Source organism: Centruroides sculpturatus, unplaced genomic scaffold, assembly GCF_000671375.1.
Source record: "Centruroides sculpturatus isolate CEXI.00-Female unplaced genomic scaffold, Cexi_2.0 scaffold1076, whole genome shotgun sequence".
NCBI classification, from domain to species: Eukaryota; Metazoa; Arthropoda; class Arachnida; order Scorpiones; family Buthidae; genus Centruroides; species Centruroides sculpturatus.
In genome coordinates, this window is record NW_019386729.1 from 225212 (window position 1) to 244288 (window position 19077).

Sequence of the window (19077 nt, forward strand, 5' to 3'; positions counted from 1 at the left end):
AAGATTGCAGTCCCACAGCACTAGTAAAAATTTAAATTTGCCGACTGGAATGCTTTCAGATAACTGACGTTTCAGATAAACGATGCTCTACTGTAGTTATTTTAGGAGTTACACGAACCATTCACAAGCCAAATCGATTAACTCCACATTTTGAATTTTTGTAAAATTTTAGTGTGAAAGCACTTTGATATACTTGTAACTTTTTATATTCATAATAAGTTTCTCTAATAATAAGGATTGATACCACTTCATGACAAAATTTTATTGGCCATCGAAAAAAATTTTATTTCAGAAAGCCAATCTAATTAACTCCATACTGTAAAGTTAATTTGCCAGTGCACATTGCAATGCTACAGTGTGCACTGACCAGAGCTTTTAGATAATAGTAAATTATTTAATGTTATCTCATCACAAAAAGTAAGTAAAAGAAATTAATTAGTTACAGTCCAACTGCTGCAGAAGTAAATATACTTGTGGAATATTGAACCATTGTTTTAATTTTGGTGACAGTTGTTGTTAGAAAAAAGAAAAGTTATACCTGTTATATCAATATGGATGAAACTAAAAATAATTTTTTTCATTTTTCTTATTAAACACAATTCTTATAAGAATTTAAAAACAAATTGACATGATGGGACCTCAAGTATGGCGGATGAAGAAGACATCATTTGTGTTAATGGATACTCAGTTTAAACAAAATAATAACAACCATTGTAACAGTAACAAAATAGTTGTTGATTTTTGCAAAAAATATTTAATAAAAAATGTATGCTGATGTGAAGACGAAATTTAATGTTGTTACATCTTTCACTTGCTAAATCAATTAACTTCCTCAATCACACAAAAGTCATAATAATAATAAAGTTTATAGCATATCTATGCTACCTTATACATTTTATATGTTGTTAGATAAAAGCTACATCTACAATAACACATTCTACAATGTTTATTTGAATTTATATTCTACAAGAAATTTTAAAAAAGAATGTATATTACTTTGTCACTTTTCTCCACTTTTTGTTTTATGGAGTTAATCAATTTGGCAAGTGAGTGGCACATATAATAAAAACATATTTATCTTTGGGATCTGAAACTGAGATGAAACTCATACTGATAAAAACTAGTCTGAGAAACATGACTTTAAGAGAACCATAAAAGTCAATTTAACAAGTAAACTACATATTATGAATACTCCCATTGCTTTCTTGAAATATATGTGAATCAAAACTAAACAGTCAGTTTTTATTTACACATTTGAAAACAAACAGATGAAGGGGCTAAATTACAAAATCAAAGTTTTGAGTGAATTGATGATTACATTTGTAAATAAAATACTTTCTTACTGGAACCACACAATAAATAAAAATCAACACCTTTAAACATCCAGCAAATCGTTTTTTTAATATTTTAAAAACGCTTTCGAACGCTTTAAGCGATCATCATCAGTTAACATTTGTGAATCGAACGAAGAAATTCGAAATTACGTAAAACGAAATTCAAAAAGCGGTTACATAAATATATGTAAATACGTTAACATTTACCAAGCTTAAATAATAGTAAGAATTATAAAAGTTAAAACCAAATAAAGAAATAAAATAAATTATATGCATCCAATAAAAATTATTTTATATAATCTTCCCGCCTACATAAACTACGTCACTCATCGTAGAAGGATTTCCATGCCGACGACAATCCGTCAGCATCCCTATGATTAATACAGCTTGTGTGCATTTGCGCCTTGTGAATTTCCAGTTTTTCCAGATGTTTCATGGCTTGCCTGGATTTTGTGGCTTTAATGATCGACGCCCGATCCCAAAAGACTTCGATATTCTGCTGCTTAGCAAAGGCCGCAAGCACCGTAGAGTCTATGTTTTTATTGACTGATTGCTTATGTTCAGCAATTCTTTTCTTTAAGTTTCTTAAGGTTGCTCCTATGTACACTAGATTGGTGTTAAATCTACGGTCTTTTAATGGTATAGAGTACACTCCTGCCATTGCGCTGCGTTCGTAATTGCCTTTATCGTTCCTTAAGAGCCTGTATACGGTGGGATTACGTTTGTAAACTATCCGTACATCCTTATCCCTGGTAACTTTCTTAACCATTCCTTTAAGGAACGGTATGTAATTGAGTACGATTCTCTCTTTGCGTTGATTCCCTCCCTGAGAGGGGAGTCGCTTCCGACAATTCGCGATGAGGGCATCTATTCTTTCTCTACGGTATCCTTGCTGCATCGCCATGTTTTTTATATACTCTAATTCTTTGTAAGTGTCGCAGACGCTGGTGCAATGCGTGTGTGCCCTCCTTATCCACGAACGAAAAACGGCCATTTTTATATGCTCAGGGTCTGCGGAGTTCCTAGGAATGACGATAGGAAGATAAGTAGGTTTCCGGTATATATCTGTTCCGATTTCACCATCTTTGCAAGATATAGTTAAATCTAAAAAATTAACAATGCTTCCATTTTCTTGTTCCAGCTCCAGAGTTAACCCATACGGGTTGTCGTTGATCCGATCTAAAAACTGATTAACTCTGTGATTATCTTTCCATAAAATAAAGATATCGTCCACATATCTTGCGTAAGCCAATATGTCTTCCTGGAATGAGGGGAGTATATCATTTTCGAGATTACGCAACACTAATTCGCAGAGTATAGCTGACATGGGGCTACCCATCGGTACGCCCCGTGTCTGTAAGTAAGTTTTATCTTCAAATTGAAAGAAAGATGTGTGGCATACTAAATCCGCCAATTCCAAGATCTCCATGTGGTATTTCATAGAATTGCTAATTTTTGCTAACAAAAAGTCTCTCAGGGCGCAAAAGCAGGGAGGTAATTTAATTGACGGGTACAGAGCTTTGTAATCTAAAACCGTCATCCATTCTTTATCCATAAGCATGACATCCTCCAACTTTCTTAGCAACTCCACCGCATTTTTTACCGAAAAAGGCGAGTCTTGCATATTTTTCCGTATAAACTTAACCAGTTGTTTCTCCAACTTGAACGTAGGAGCATTACACTTCTCCACAACAGGGCGCAGCTGTGTTCCTGGCTTATGTGTCTTTCCGAACGCGAAAATTCTTGGGGTTCTCGGGGTCTGCACAACAGCCCTCTCCATATCTAGAAGACAGGCCAAAGGGGTTAGCGTAAATCTCCTCACCCTTTGTTGTAAAGCTTCTAAAAAATTATTCGGTGCAACAAGCAATTCATGCGAGAACGAAATTCGAATTTCTTAGCCAATGTCGGTTGAATGGGGTTTTCCCTATGTTAATTCATTGCATCAGACTTCCTTTGGATTGTCGCAGTTTGTTGCCGAAGTTGAGGAATTTATGCCTCAATAAGGCCATCAGATGTACAAGACGCCTATATTATAGATTGCTGCACCATGTCATAAATTTGGAAAATGAACTTTATAAGGAGAATCAAGATCTTTTGAAGGAAGTTAATATCAGGGTGATTGCTTTATCTTACTTCTTAGAGAATAGGCTGAAACGCAAGTATATTAAGAAGCTAAAATGGCTATTTAAGCGCCAGAATATTAAACCGAGGGTAAGAAAAACAATGTTATTAACTGCTTGGGACAACATTTCTCCCCCTCAATGCTTGTTGAATGCATTGGAATACGGTCCTTGCTTTGCTCCTACACCGATAGTACGCCCGGAGGACATCATTCCGAATGTTGAATTGCTTGTAAAGAACATGAGTTTAACTATGCAGGATTACTGTAGATGGAAAGCGAGATTCCAAGCCGAAAATGAGAAACGAAACAACAAAAACGCGTTACGTTTCCAAACATGTATAAAAGAAACCAGAGACTGGCTCAGAAGGAATGATGTTGTACTCATAAAAGCGGATAAAACAAAGGGTATGGTGCTCATTAAGAGGGATTCATATAGAAGGAAATTGCATGAATACATTATTAGTACAGAATCACTTATTGCACCGAATAATTTTTTAGAAGCTTTACAACAAAGGGTGAGAAGATTTACGCTAACCCCTTTGGCCTGTCTTCTGGATATGGAGAGGGCTGTTGTGCAGACCCCGAGAACCCCAAGAATTTTCGCGTTCGGAAAGACACATAAGCCAGGAACACAGCTGCGCCCTGTTGTGGAGAAGTGTAATGCTCCTACGTTCAAGTTGGAGAAACAACTGGTTAAGTTTATACGGAAAAATATGCAAGACTCGCCTTTTTCGGTAAAAAATGCGGTGGAGTTGCTAAGAAAGTTGGAGGATGTCATGCTTATGGATAAAGAATGGATGACGGTTTTAGATTACAAAGCTCTGTACCCGTCAATTAAATTACCTCCCTGCTTTTGCGCCCTGAGAGACTTTTTGTTAGCAAAAATTAGCAATTCTATGAAATACCACATGGAGATCTTGGAATTGGCGGATTTAGTATGCCACACATCTTTCTTTCAATTTGAAGATAAAACTTACTTACAGACACGGGGCGTACCGATGGGTAGCCCCATGTCAGCTATACTCTGCGAATTAGTGTTGCGTAATCTCGAAAATGATATACTCCCCTCATTCCAGGAAGACATATTGGCTTACGCAAGATATGTGGACGATATCTTTATTTTATGGAAAGATAATCACAGAGTTAATCAGTTTTTAGATCGGATCAACGACAACCCGTATGGGTTAACTCTGGAGCTGGAACAAGAAAATGGAAGCATTGTTAATTTTTTAGATTTAACTATATCTTGCAAAGATGGTGAAATCGGAACAGATATATACCGGAAACCTACTTATCTTCCTATCGTCATTCCTAGGAACTCCGCAGACCCTGAGCATATAAAAATGGCCGTTTTTCGTTCGTGGATAAGGAGGGCACACACGCATTGCACCAGCGTCTGCGACACTTACAAAGAATTAGAGTATATAAAAAACATGGCGATGCAGCAAGGATACCGTAGAGAAAGAATAGATGCCCTCATCGCGAATTNAATCTCCTGAAAAGAGTATGTTGTCATTTTGTGCTGGAAAAAAAGATGGTAAATATGCTACTAAGTGCAACAGTTGTTTGAAATTTATTTGCAAAGTGCATAGTACTACAAAAATACTATGTGATAACTGTCAAGACTGAACTACGTAATTGCGTTAAAATGATCCTGAGTGTTAAAAATAGAAGTGATTATATTATCTGTGGTTTTTTAACAAATGATAGTTAGAGGCTATAAGAGATACTTTTTTATAAGATTAGTTTCTTAAGAATAAGAAAAAAAAATATCTTTGGTAAAAACTTACAATAGGGTAGATTTTTGTATTGTTAAAAAAAGCATACACCAAAAGTTGTAACAATTTTGTGATCTCTTGTAATAATTAAGTAAAGAAAATTATATAAATAAATAAAAGTTGATTATACTAAAGAAGGATTCCATTTAGCATTTATGCACTTTTGAACTGTCACATTGTTAAACTTGCTCTCTAAAGGCAAATTTTGCTTGGGGGCTGCGCAGCCCCCATGATACCAGTTATGATTGTAAAATTTACGAAACCAGTTAAGGGTTAAGTGAAAAAATCATATTATTCATACACTTTGGGTAACCTAATTTTCAAAGAAATGTTTGCCTTTTAATTTTGTATTTCTTTGGAACTTGATTCAAACAAATTCTCTTGCTGCTACTTTACAGTTACTATAACTTTTCTATTTCCAAACTCATATTGCAATTTACATTGTATAATTTTGATTATTTAAATAATACAAGCCATTTTAGAATGAATAATTTTAGTTTAATTAATATCAAATACAAATTTGTTTGATGTATTTAAATGCTAAATAAAATTTAATGTTTATATTTATAGAATCCTTTGCTTAATGGCAGTGACTTATCTACAGTAATTGGAAGAGGTTCTGGTGAAGCAAGTTTTGATGAATCTGGATTACCTAAATATCAAAATAGAAGAACTGTAAGTCTTAAATTAGGTTTTATATTGATTTTTAAAATTAAACATTTTTCCAGCACAAAGAAAAGTAAAAATTACTTTTGTGGTGGAAAAAATGTAAAGCCAACTTATTTGCTGACATTTTCAAAATTAAACAAATATTGCACTGTAAGCATGTTTCCAGCAATTTGGTATAAAAAAGTAAATATTTTCCATAGGGTTTCTAATTTCCTGGTTCTTTGCTTGTCCTGGGATTTTGGGAAAAAAGTGATCTATATCCTGGGATCCTAGGAAATCTTGTGATATAAATAATTGCTTTTAAGATTTCAAATACATTTTGAAATTGAATGATATAATTATTTTTCATGTTTAAGTAATTTAATACATTTTGCAACTTCCAAAATAATAATAATAAACATATCATATTGTTAGGAAATTCCTGAATACAGACACTGACATACACATTTAATTTTAGTTTTGTTTTGGTTGCTATGCCTTGACTCTGGTCCGGCATAGTACACAGCCACCGGTTTAAACCGAGTATTACCCACTAAACCCAACATAATAATAATAATAATAATAATAACAACAACAACTCTCTCCCGTTGTCACCACCTGGTTGTGGTGGGAGAGCCCAGTAATTTTACTGAACCATAGGGCAATGCAGGCTGGAGCACAAGCTCCTGGTAGGGACACCCATGCCAGTAAGGTCTATGGGGAGAAATGAAGCTAAGAGTGACCACACACCCACATTCTGTGGAGATAATTATCGTGGTAGTAACCAGATCAAAGTATGATACTGGCTCGGACATTGCCCGGGTTAACAAGGTCCGTGTTCGTGGGTTAGGCAGAGGCTCACGTTCGAAAAATAGGCTCCAGTCTCCCTTGGTTACCGGTGGTGAAAGCAGCATTGGCCCAAGTATGGCTACTGCAATGGCCTTAACAGATGTGAGGAACCAACCTAGCCTTGGTGTTTCTGTGGCAATGCATCCACAGACCACAAACCACGCCAACGGATGAAATGGACAACAGAAATGAACGAGTTTATCATCCGCACTTACTAACCATCACAAGACTCGAAACAAACATGACAGCATACAGACAACAACTACACCATAGATTCACACAACAATATCCTCACTTCACTGTTACAGAACAAAGGGTTGTTGATCAAAAGCGAACAATTATACACAACAACCTTATCTCACAAACAACACTTGAACTTATCAAACAACAGGTTGATGATCAAATACATCAACAGACAGAAACATTTAACATTATTAATGAAGATCATGTAACCTGTCAGGATAATACAGCAACAAGCATTGATAATAGTACACATACAACAACTACCATTAATGATACTACAGACACTTTTTCATCCATCACTGATAACATAGATATAGATTTAGTTAATACATTCTCACTTATATTTCAGGAAACACTCACTAAATATACAGGCACAGATCCCACACAAAGACCACGAATACCAAAAATCAACACGTCAAAGGTAGTAGGGAAAACACTAGATTATGTAAACACTCATTTACTACCAAACTACATTCATTCAATTTCTTCACTCTCAGACATTCATACATTAGTTTATGCTGGGGCAGTCACAGTAGTAACACACCATGGACTGAAAATACACTCACAGACAGACACACACAAAACACAATTCTATCTCAACCCTGCCTGGCAGAGAAGAATAGAAACACAAATAAATGACATTAGACAACAATTAGGCAGGCTGACACAATATACTAAAGACAACATAACACCCAAATTAAAGAAACAACTCAAAAACATTTTCAAGAAAATCAAAACACACACAAAACATGAACATCACAACACACACATTACAGAATACATCGATACACTAAAACAAAAACTCGCAGCCAAAGCACGTAGACTCAAACGATACAAAACATGTACACTACGAAAACAACAAAATAAATTATTCACAAACAATGAAAAACTTTTCTACAGACAAATCAGTACCAAAACAAACACTGATACACAGCACAGTGGCACACCAACAGAAGAAGAACTCACAACTTATTGGTCTTCTCTTTGGTCCAATGCTGTTACACAAAATGCTAATGCAGGCTGGATTGAGGAGGAGAACAGAAACTTGCACAACATACCAACTATGTTCTGTGCTGAAATAAACATACATGATGTCCAATACACTGTTAACAGAAGACACCTGGTGTAGATATCATTCACAATTTTTGGTACAAAAAGTTTACATTACTGCACTAGGAACTAGCTAAACACCTAACACACATCGTCAATCCACAAGGCCAAAATTTCTTATATCATTATAACACTTACGTGCAGTGGCATTACAGGAGTGGTATCTTGGACAAGGAACTTATCCGGCTTTGGAGAATGATTTCATCTGCTAGTACTTTCAGTAGTGTAAAACTACCATCATCAGGCGGTATATAGAATTCAACAGTTTAAGCTTTTTGAACGATATTCCGATAGTTTTGCAAATTTCAATTTTGAATATTTTGAACAATGTTTTCGACAGTGTGCCTGATTATGGCTGACAAAACCATAATCAGCCAAACTGTTGGAAACATTGTTCGAAGTATTTGAAATTGAAATTTGCAGAGTAGTGTGACAAGAAATATTTTTGCAGTGTTTCTGTTGCAGCCCAATTGGCTGCAACAGAAACACTGCAAAAATTGGCGTGCAGCATCAATACTGATAGGTGTAAGTGTACTTGACATCATACCCATCATCCTTAGCACTACATACAATATGGTGTGGGAATTTTGAAAAGATGCAAAAAATAGCAAATATTAGTTGTTAAAAAATTAAGCCCAAAATAAAAATAAAGATTTATATTTTTAAATTTAAAGTTTTGCTGCCATTTTAATTTTTACATTAACTTCAACATCTTTCAGTATTGCACATAGAGATAATAGAAAATTTAATGTAAACCAAGATTTTTCCATTAATCTATCAAACAATCATTAATGTTACATTAAAATAGCAAAACATTTTCAAATCCAAATTAGAAAAACAAATATTTTTTCCATAATTTTACATTTGAAAAGTTTTGCAAATCTGAGCAAATACACAGGTCTGCAAGTAAAAAACTGCATAGGATTTTTATACATTTTCTTACAGATTTCAACTTGGTAAAAATGAAAAAGATACCAAAAAAATTCCATCTCGTCAATTTTTTGTTACACTCAAGTTTTTGTTTGTATTTAGTGTAAAATTCCTAGTTAACTTAAAATTTACTATGTTTTTTCTTTTATTTAAAAAATAGCCTTAAAACGAAGACTTCTGACATTAATTCTATCAACGATATCTGGACTTTGTAATAAATAAATAAAAATGTTAATGGTTGAAGAGAGTAGTGGTGGAGGGAGGTGGGTTAAGTAGTTTTAGCGTTAGGAGGAAGGTCGCATGATCGTATAGAAACGGGTTAAAAGTTGATAGTGAGTAATATTGAGCATGTTTCGACATGTTACATGGGATACTAGGAATGAATATAAACAACCTGCTGTTGGATTAGATCATGTTTCAACAAGCTAAATAAGTTCAGTATCTCGCTGGCCATCTAATGCCACACACAGTTTATATCCAGCATTCGAACGCTACTGTGCTTGTATTTTTATTTCTGGAATATGGCTCACAGAGGTTGTGTAATTTTTCCCGACAGCATCTGTTATGTTTGTGGTGAATACACAGTGAAAAGTCAACAAAGAAACAAGTGAGTTTATGAAGAAGGTTTACTTTGCATATTTCAAATTGAAACTTGGGGATTGAGACAAAGCAGATTTTTGGAAACAATAGGAGAAAAGGAAAAAGAAGCATGGGACTCTTTCAAAAATGTAGTGCGTAAATTTTTGGGGAATACTAAGGACCCTGACTATAAAACTATTGTACAAAGCATGCTGGCAGCAGCGTATGAAGCTCGAGGATGCGAGATGAGCTTTAAAGTTCATTTCTTACACTCCCATATTGACTATTTTCCCGAAAACTTGGGAGCAGGGCGAAAGATTTCACCGGGATGTCTGTGATATCGAGAGACGTTACCAATGAAAATGGGATGTCAATATGTTATCTGACTACAGTTGGATGCTCAATCAAGAAACCAGAGAAGAAAATCGGAAATAAGTTTGGAGAAGAATCAAAAAAAAAGTTTCATAAGAAAAAAGAGTAGACCTAAAATTGTGTATAAATATAAGAAACAATTTGTTGATTATTTGTAAGAAAATATTTATTACAATGAACTAAATATATTATAAGAGATTTTATCAAAAATTTGTTTTTATTTTGCAAAAACCTTTATGTGATGGGATATAACTGAAGTTATTTTTAGTATCTGCGATCTTTAAAACATATAATTTAGCAAAAATATTCCATGCAGCTGGAAAAAATATTTTTTTTTTGTAGACCTGTGTTATTTTTTTGATTGCTTCTTCTCGTGCATTTAAATTTTAAATCAACCGATTTTAGATTTTTGTGCGTACCCCTTCATGCAATTTCGTTTACCCCCAATTGGGAACCACTGCTCTACATGAATCTTATTTAAGTAAAATTTATGAATTAGTTTAAATTAAATAATTAAATTTACTTATATGACTTAGAATTGACGTAGCTAATTACATAATCTATTTTACACAAAGTTTTAGTTTTTTGTAAGTGAATAAAATGTTTTTTAATAAAAAAATTCTTACAATGAGCACAAAATAGGCTTAAATAGACTTTGTTGAATATTATGTAATGGTAAGAGGAAATGCAGAGACTTTATCAAATCAATGAATAATGTCATAATTGGTCAGGGAAAGTCAGGAAATCACTGATGGAATTACTTGTACAAATCCTAAAAATATATCCAACAATTGTTGCATTTTTAGAAAATACAATGCAACATTATTTACATCAACATAACTAAATAACTTGCACATAAATACAACTACACATGTTATCAATTTAATACATTTAATTATATCCAAGAACCATACTACAAATACGTACCTTTCGGGGTACGTATTTGTAGTATGGTTCTTGGGTAGTATGTAGTATGTAGAATGCAACATACACAGAATATACTAGGACCGAGCATAATTGCAGATGAAAACTTTCATTAACACAGATCAGACATGACATTCATTGAAAAACAAAATCACTTGTAATATGGAAATACTGTTTTAAGCATTCACAATGTACAAAATATGCTGAAAAAATAAATAAATAAACTCACAATTTGCTCACAAAATAGTGTCTATGGAGAATGGATGAGATAGTTATTGTGCCTATAGTTTTTTTTGGACAAGCATCTTACCTAATAACATGTTTCTTTTTTTATTACAATAAGTGCACCACTCCTACGGGAGTATAACACTAAGAATACATAAACCAATACACAATACAAAGTAAACATAAAATTAGTATTTGGCTTTTAGTGAAAACTAAAATGTAAAACTAGAAATTATAAATTATAAATAGTCTTCCATATTTTTTGAACATAATTGTAAAAAGCATCAAACAGTGGCTTCTGAACAAGCGTATCGAGTGGACATGGCCACCTAAACCAAGCATAAAGATTTCTAATTTCAGAATAAATGTGTTGATTGTAAATTGAACAATGATAGATCATATGGTTGACAGTGTCTAGGTTTTCGGTAGAGCAAAAGCAAAAGGCAGTTTCTGACCAGTTATACATTGCCATATAGCTTCTAAAATTACCATGCTCAGTAAGTAGTTGAGCAGTAGCAAACGTTATATTTGTAAGTGGTGATGAGAACCTGCATTCAACACTAGGAAAATAAAGTCTTGTTATCCTACCATTTTTGCTGCTTAACCATTGTTGATTCCACTTTTGCACAGCATCATGAATATAATTTTTTAAGGCTGCTACGAGAGAGAGGGATATGAGTGTTGTCCATAATATGTATAAACAGAACAACATTATATTGTTTTTACGTTAAAAAAGCAGTTTTGTTTATTTTATTTAAATCCTCATCCTCAACAAAGCTTTAAATAAAGGACATGATGTTGGAATTCCACATATTTATCTTACCTCAGGCAGTACACAAAAATCTGGAAACGGATGTTAAGAGCAACACTTACATCACAATATAGAAAGCAGCTGCATTAAACAAGTCATGTATCAGGTCAGTCCATAAGTTCGTGCGCATTTTTATCTACAAAAAAAGCAACAAAAAATTTTAATTAAATCGTATTTCAATCTATAATGTATTCACCATTATTTTGTACAATTTCTTGCCATCTTGATGGTAGCTTTTTAATCCCGTCTTTGTAAAATGATTTCGGTTTTGAATCAAAATATTCAGAAATAGCCTTTTTTACATTGTTCTCATCCTCAAAAGTTTTTCCTTTTAAAAAATTCTGCAAACTCCGAAAAAGATGATAATCACTGGGAGCAATATCTGGCAAATGTGGTGGATGAGGTAAAATTTCCCAGTTGAAGCTTTGGAGTTGAGCAGTTGACGTTGTTGTCAGTTAGCTATTGACAGTTCATGTGGTATCCATTTTCCTAGCTTTGAAACTTTTCCGACTTGTGGTAGATGTCTATGAACTGTTCCATGGGATGAATTTAAACGTTCTGCAATTTCATCAACTGTTAAAGATGGTTCTGCTTCAACTAGTGCAGAGAGAGCATCATCATCAAAGTCAACAGGTCTTTCAGTATGAGCCTTATCCTCCACACTAAAATCATTATTTCTAAATCTTTCAAACCACTTCTGCACAGTCCTTACACTAATTACAGTTTGATTATGAACAGTATTTAATTTTTTGGCTGCATTTGTAGCATTCTCATCACTTAAAAATAAAAAGTATAAAACACGTCTCTTATATTCATCTGTTACTTCCATTTTAACGAAAATAAACAACTGAAATGTTCCCAATTCTGAACAATATTATATATGAATGAGATCCAATTTAACACTTCAGTGTAAAAAGTATCACATTAGACTGGCATTTTTAACAGCAAAACAAGATCATAAAATACACACGAACTTATGGACTGACCTAATATTTAGGGAATATATTAATCAAGTAAATTTCAAAAATCATATTGATAGTGATAAAATTTCTCACAATCCACCATGGGATTCTTTGGAGATTCTGTAAAACTATATCACACAAATCCATATTACGCTTAATGTTTTTCTAATTTTCAGTTATTAGTTGATTGCTGTCTTCCAGTTTGGTCTGCTCCATCACTGATTTCCAAACTTTTGGATAAACTTGATAAACTGTATTTATTATTAAATAAATTATGTAACTTGTCACATATTTATAGTCCTACTGTTGCCTATGTATGCGTTGGTCTTTCAGACCTTAAAGAGTGCATAAAATATTTTTTATAAATATCTTGATGGTTTAATAGGTCCTAACTGATTTTATTTTAAAATACCCAGTCGATCTACCTGTAGTTCTTACATATTCATTTCTTGTTTATGTTCAACAGTGTCACATGGATCTATTTTTTTTTTTTATCGTATCACAGAAAATATAGAATTGGTAGAACATTTACCAGATGAAAGTCTCATCCATTTTAAAAGAAACTATCAGAATATTTTATATCAGTGGTGAATTTGGATTTTTTCAGGTTTCTGGTCAATTAGTACATAAGATCTTTTTTTTTTTCTGTTTGATTATAATTTTGTATTCAATATATGCTTGATCTTTATAATAACTAATATTATATTTGTAAATCACACCTAAATTCAATATTTCCAGCAAATAAAAGTAAAAAATACACATTGAATGTTTTTGGCCACTAAATTTATCGGCGTTCTTCAGGAAATATAAACTGGATAAACTGTTCTATAAATAGAACTTAGCTGCCTTTTAAACTTTTAAAAGAACGAAAACGGCTGTGATGTATTGCGTATGACATATATTATGAGTCTAGATAGCGTTTTCACGCTGATGATACAGAAATGACATCCGTGTTGATGCAGTTTCCACTCATGCTTGCCTTATAGATCTCTACTGCTTCTAAGATTTTTATATTTTGCCTGTCGAAAACCTTGTGTATTAGCTTGGCCTGGTCCCAACAGGGGGAAATTTTTGGATCGCTGGCATACCGTGCTAAAGCCATAGTGATGTTACCTTTTAGCACGTCATATTTGGGATCTTTTAGTCTGGCTTGTAGCGATCTGTATGTGGATCCTATGTAAGCTAGTAATCTGTCAAACCTCTCGTCATATAGGGAAATGTGGTAAATCCCAGGAGCCAGAGCGTCTTCAGTGTCGTCCTTCACGTTTAAGAGAAGGCGGAAAACAGTGGGTTTCCTTCTATAGGCAAGGAGTACGTTTAAATTATTTGCGATCCTTCTATATATGCGATGTAGTGTCGGTTCGTAGTCTAAGATCACCCGATTTGCTTCTGCTTTGTTAACCCTGTTAGATGACTGAGATAGATATTTGGATGCCAGATTGTCGATAAATGTGCGGCCATATCCGTGGTTATATGCTACCTGTTTGAGATGTTCCAGTTCTTTGTTGGTATCGGACAACCGTGTAGAATGGGAGTAAGCTCTGGCCACAAGTGTGTGGAATGCGGATGTCTTATATGACCATGGGTCTGCTGAATTGGAAGGTATGAATAGAGGGATGGAAGTAGCCTTGTTGTAAATTGCTGTGACGAATTTGCTATCAGCTACTTGAAACTAAATATATAAAATTACTTGTCCTGACTGACTGACTGAGTGATTGATTCATCATCACCCACAGCAAACCTCTGTACCTAAAGAGGTGAAATTTTTGGTACATAGTAAGGGTATGTCATGAAAACGCACACTAGGAAGGGATTGTTCGAAATCCCCACGGGAGGAGAGGATTAAGGCTTAACCTGAAGAACAGCTCTACTGTACTATTTTAGATGTGATTTTTTGTTTTCAACTATGTTTAGTCTTCATTGAGTACTTAAGTATATTAAATTGATAACATTTCGGACATTGTTATAAATATTTTTATATATTTTGATTTTTTAACCAAATGTTCGAACAGTTTTAAATTCAAATTTGTTATTACATATTGGTTTGATTATAGAACAATTGTAAACGTTCCAGAAAATTGATCAAATTGAAAACAGTTTGTTCGATTCTCAGAAATTCTCATCATTCTCAGCGGTAGGTGTTATATAACAATTACTATGGTTGTTGAAATACTGAATATAAATGGTGTTTTCTTGAAAAATCTGTGTGGTTGAACTAGCTGTCACAAGTAACAGATATATTTTATTATAAATTTTTTATTTTTCATATATTTATGCATTAACATGTACCATGTTATTACATAAATTGTCTGCTATAAGTAATAGATATGTATATATCCACAGTGTGGTTTTCTTTATATTACTTTTAAAAAATCAATTTTTCAAAAATATTTTCTCAAAATTGATGAAAACTTTATGGGTTAATTGTACATAAATAACATTAAGGGTGTAAATACAGGGTGTAAGTACATAAATAACATTAAAATTGTACATAAATAACATTAAGGGTGTAAATACAGGGTGTAAGTACATAAATAACATTGGTTATTGTAACAATTGTATTAACAATTAAATAACAATTAACAATTATGTTATTTATGTACAATTCTAACAATTGTACATAAATAACATAATTAACATTAAGGGAACATTTGAAAAATACAAAAAAGTTTTCAGTAAGCATGGTGTTACACTAGCAGCCAAATTAAAAAATAAAATTAAAAACATCATCAACACCAATAAGTTTAAAAATAACAAAATACTAAACCAAACAGGTATAATATATTAAATAAAATGTACATGTAAGAACCCAGCAATATACATTGGCGAAACAGGAAGACAACTCGGTACCAGATTAAAAGAACATAAAGCAGCAATTAGACTTAATTATAACCAATTACCGTGGACAAATCACTGTAAGGAATTTGGATGCACAATAAACAAAAAAAGTATAAAAATTATCCATAAAGAAAAAGATAGTTATCTACGAAAATTCAAAGAGCACTTCGAAATCATTAATAAAAGCAAAACCATAAACCTAAATAATGGAATGGAGGTTGACGACATGTGGGAGGAAATGGGAGGAGCTAAAGGGAAAGAAAACAAAAGGAGGGGGAAATGGTCTAAAATGCCTTAGAGGACATAACATCAACACTGGACAGATGTCAATCTAAAACTTAAAACAGGTTAGTTAACCATGATTCATGTAGAGCAGTGGTTTCCAATTGGGGGTAAACGAAATTGCATGAAGGGGTACGCACAAAAATCTAAAATTGGTTGATTTAAAATTTAAATGCACGAGAAGAAGCAATCAAAAAAATAACACAGGTCTACAAAAAAAAAATATTTTTTCCAGCTGCATGGAATATTTTTGCTAAATTATATGTTTTAAAGATCGCAGATACTAAAAATAACTTCAGTTATATCCCATCACATAAAGGTTTTTGCAAAATAAAAACAAATTTTTGATAAAATCTCTTATAATATATTTAGTTCATTGTAATAAATATTTTCTTACAAATAATCAACAAATTGTTTCTTATATTTATACACAATTTTAGGTCTACTCTTTTTTCTTATGAAACTTTTTTTTTGATTCTTCTCCAAACTTATTTCCGATTTTCTTCTCTGGTTTCTTGATTGAGCATCCAACTGTAGTCAGATAACATATTGACATCCCATTTTCATTGGTAACGTCTCTCGATATCACAGACATCCCGGTGAAATCTTTCGCCCTGCTCCCAAGTTTTCGGGAAAATAGTCAATATGGGAGTGTAAGAAATGAACTTTAAAGCTCATCTCGCATCCTCGAGCTTCATACGCTGCTGCCAGCATGCTTTGTACAATAGTTTTATAGTCAGGGTCCTTAGTATTCCCCAAAAATTTACGCACTACATTTTTGAAAGAGTCCCATGCTTCTTTTTCCTTTTCTCCTATTGTTTCCAAAAATCTGCTTTGTCTCAATCCCCAAGTTTCAATTTGAAATATGCAAAGTAAACCTTCTTCATAAACTCACTTGTTTCTTTGTTGACTTTTCACTGTGTATTCACCACAAACATAACAGATGCTGTCGGGAAAAATTACACAACCTCTGTGAGCCATATTCCAGAAATAAAAATACAAGCACAGTAGCGTTCGAATGCTGGATATAAACTGTGTGTGGCATTAGATGGCCAGCGAGATACTGAACTTATTTAGCTTGTTGAAACATGATCTAATCCAACAGCAGGTTGTTTATATTCATTCCTAGTATCCCATGTAACATGTCGAAACATGCTCAATATTACTCACTATCAACTTTTAACCCGTTTCTATACGATCATGCGACCTTCCTCCTAACGCTAAAACTACTTAACCCACCTCCCTCCACCACTACTCTCTTCAACCATTAACATTTTTATTTATTTATTACAAAGTCCAGATATCGTTGATAGAATTAATGTCAGAAGTCTTCGTTTTAAGGCTATTTTTTAAATAAAAGAAAAAACATAGTAAATTTTAAGTTAACTAGGAATTTTACACTAAATACAAACAAAAACTTGAGTGTAACAAAAAATTGACGAGATGGAATTTTTTTGGTATCTTTTTCATTTTTACCAAGTTGAAATCTGTAAGAAAATGTATAAAAATCCTATGCAGTTTTTTACTTGCAGACCTGTGTATTTGCTCAGATTTGCAAAACTTTTCAAATGTAAAATTATGGAAAAAATATTTGTTTTTCTAATTTGGATTTGAAAATGTTTTGCTATTTTAATGTAACATTAATGATTGTTTGATAGATTAATGGAAAAATCTTGGTTTACATTAAATTTTCTATTATCTCTATGTGCAATACTGAAAGATGTTGAAGTTAATGTAAAAATTAACTCAAATTTTGTCTTAATATATAATTAATAAACTTGACAACTTTAATTTCTGAGTCGACTGCTGTCTAATTTCAAAATTTCTGTTGTTTATAACATGATGAAAGTAAAGAAGGCATAATATAAAATAAACTTTAAAAAAACACAGAATAGTTGTCAATTACTGCATTTTCTTATTGTTAACATAAAAAAATGATAAAATTTTTGAAATTGACAACAGAAAAAACACAAAAAGGAAAAAATGAAATTAACACGATTAAAATAAAATAGAAAAAAATGTAGATTTCAACATTAAATTTATAATAATTTGGATATATTGTTTTCAGGCAGGACATTTATATGTTACATTAGTATCATGTTTGTTCACAATATATGTATGCAAACTCACATAGCAGGAACAACAGTTAACAATACAGAGAAATTTTAGTACCTAACCTAATCAAATATATATTATTATTATTCTTAATAATAGATTATCAATTTAATTTCTTTATATTCTGCAGATGAGCAGTTCGGACAGAGCTCTTATTAATGCATTTAGAGAAATAAATAATATGGCTGACAGAATAAATTTGCCAAAAACTATAGTGGTGAGTATTTGAATAATTCTTTGATTGTTTTTGTAGATTTTTTTAAACCTAAAATTTTTGTTTTTTATTTTATTAACTTGCATTGCACAAGGAACTCTTATTGATATCAGGGCTTTGGGGTTGATGTTGGGAGGAATTTCTGGCCGGAGGAGTCAGTCAGGAAAAATGTGTCGACCGACTTAATCATTTTAAAATTTAATTTAGATTTTTTTATTTTAATGAAAGAAAATTTATATTCATTAATTTTTTAAAATGCTTTTGTATTTTGTTATAATTTATTTATTTTAAATACAAAATACAACAATTTAATTTATTAAATATGTATCAATAGTTTTCTTTGTAGTATTTGTGTTTAGTAGTTAANGAAACTACACAATTTATTTATTTTTAGCATTTGTTACTGAGTTACAATAATTACATGTAACAGGAAATAGCTAGTTCCAAAAATTCAACAATATTATTATTTCAAAACGCTCTCACTCCAAATGTAAATCAGGCTCTACAGAATCCTGATTTACATTTGGAGTGAGATTTCTGGAAAGGTGAAATTGAAGTGCAAAATCTGTAGAATTTATCACTCCCCTTTTTCCTCTTTAAATATTTGTTAAAATTAATTTTTTTATACAAATAAATATTAATGTAAGTTAAATATTAAAAATACTAACTATAAAAGTATTTGGATAAATACCCAGGGCTCCTATCAGAGTTCAGAGTAGTTTACCTTCTAGGAGTGCCTCT

The 19077-nt window shown here is 32.6% G+C and overlaps 1 protein-coding gene across 2 annotated transcripts in view; it reads left to right on the plus strand.

Annotated features, from left to right (window-relative positions):
* Positions 1–19077, plus strand: part of LOC111615674 (transcription initiation factor IIB-like) — a 92763-nt gene that overhangs the window by 32765 nt on the left and 40921 nt on the right. For both annotated transcript variants that reach the window (XM_023357104.1, XM_023357105.1), the window contains exons 4-5: positions 5805–5909; positions 18253–18339. In XM_023357104.1, coding sequence (XP_023212872.1) covers positions 5805–5909; positions 18253–18339 — 192 coding nt within the window. The remainder of the gene's footprint in view (positions 1–5804; positions 5910–18252; positions 18340–19077) is intronic.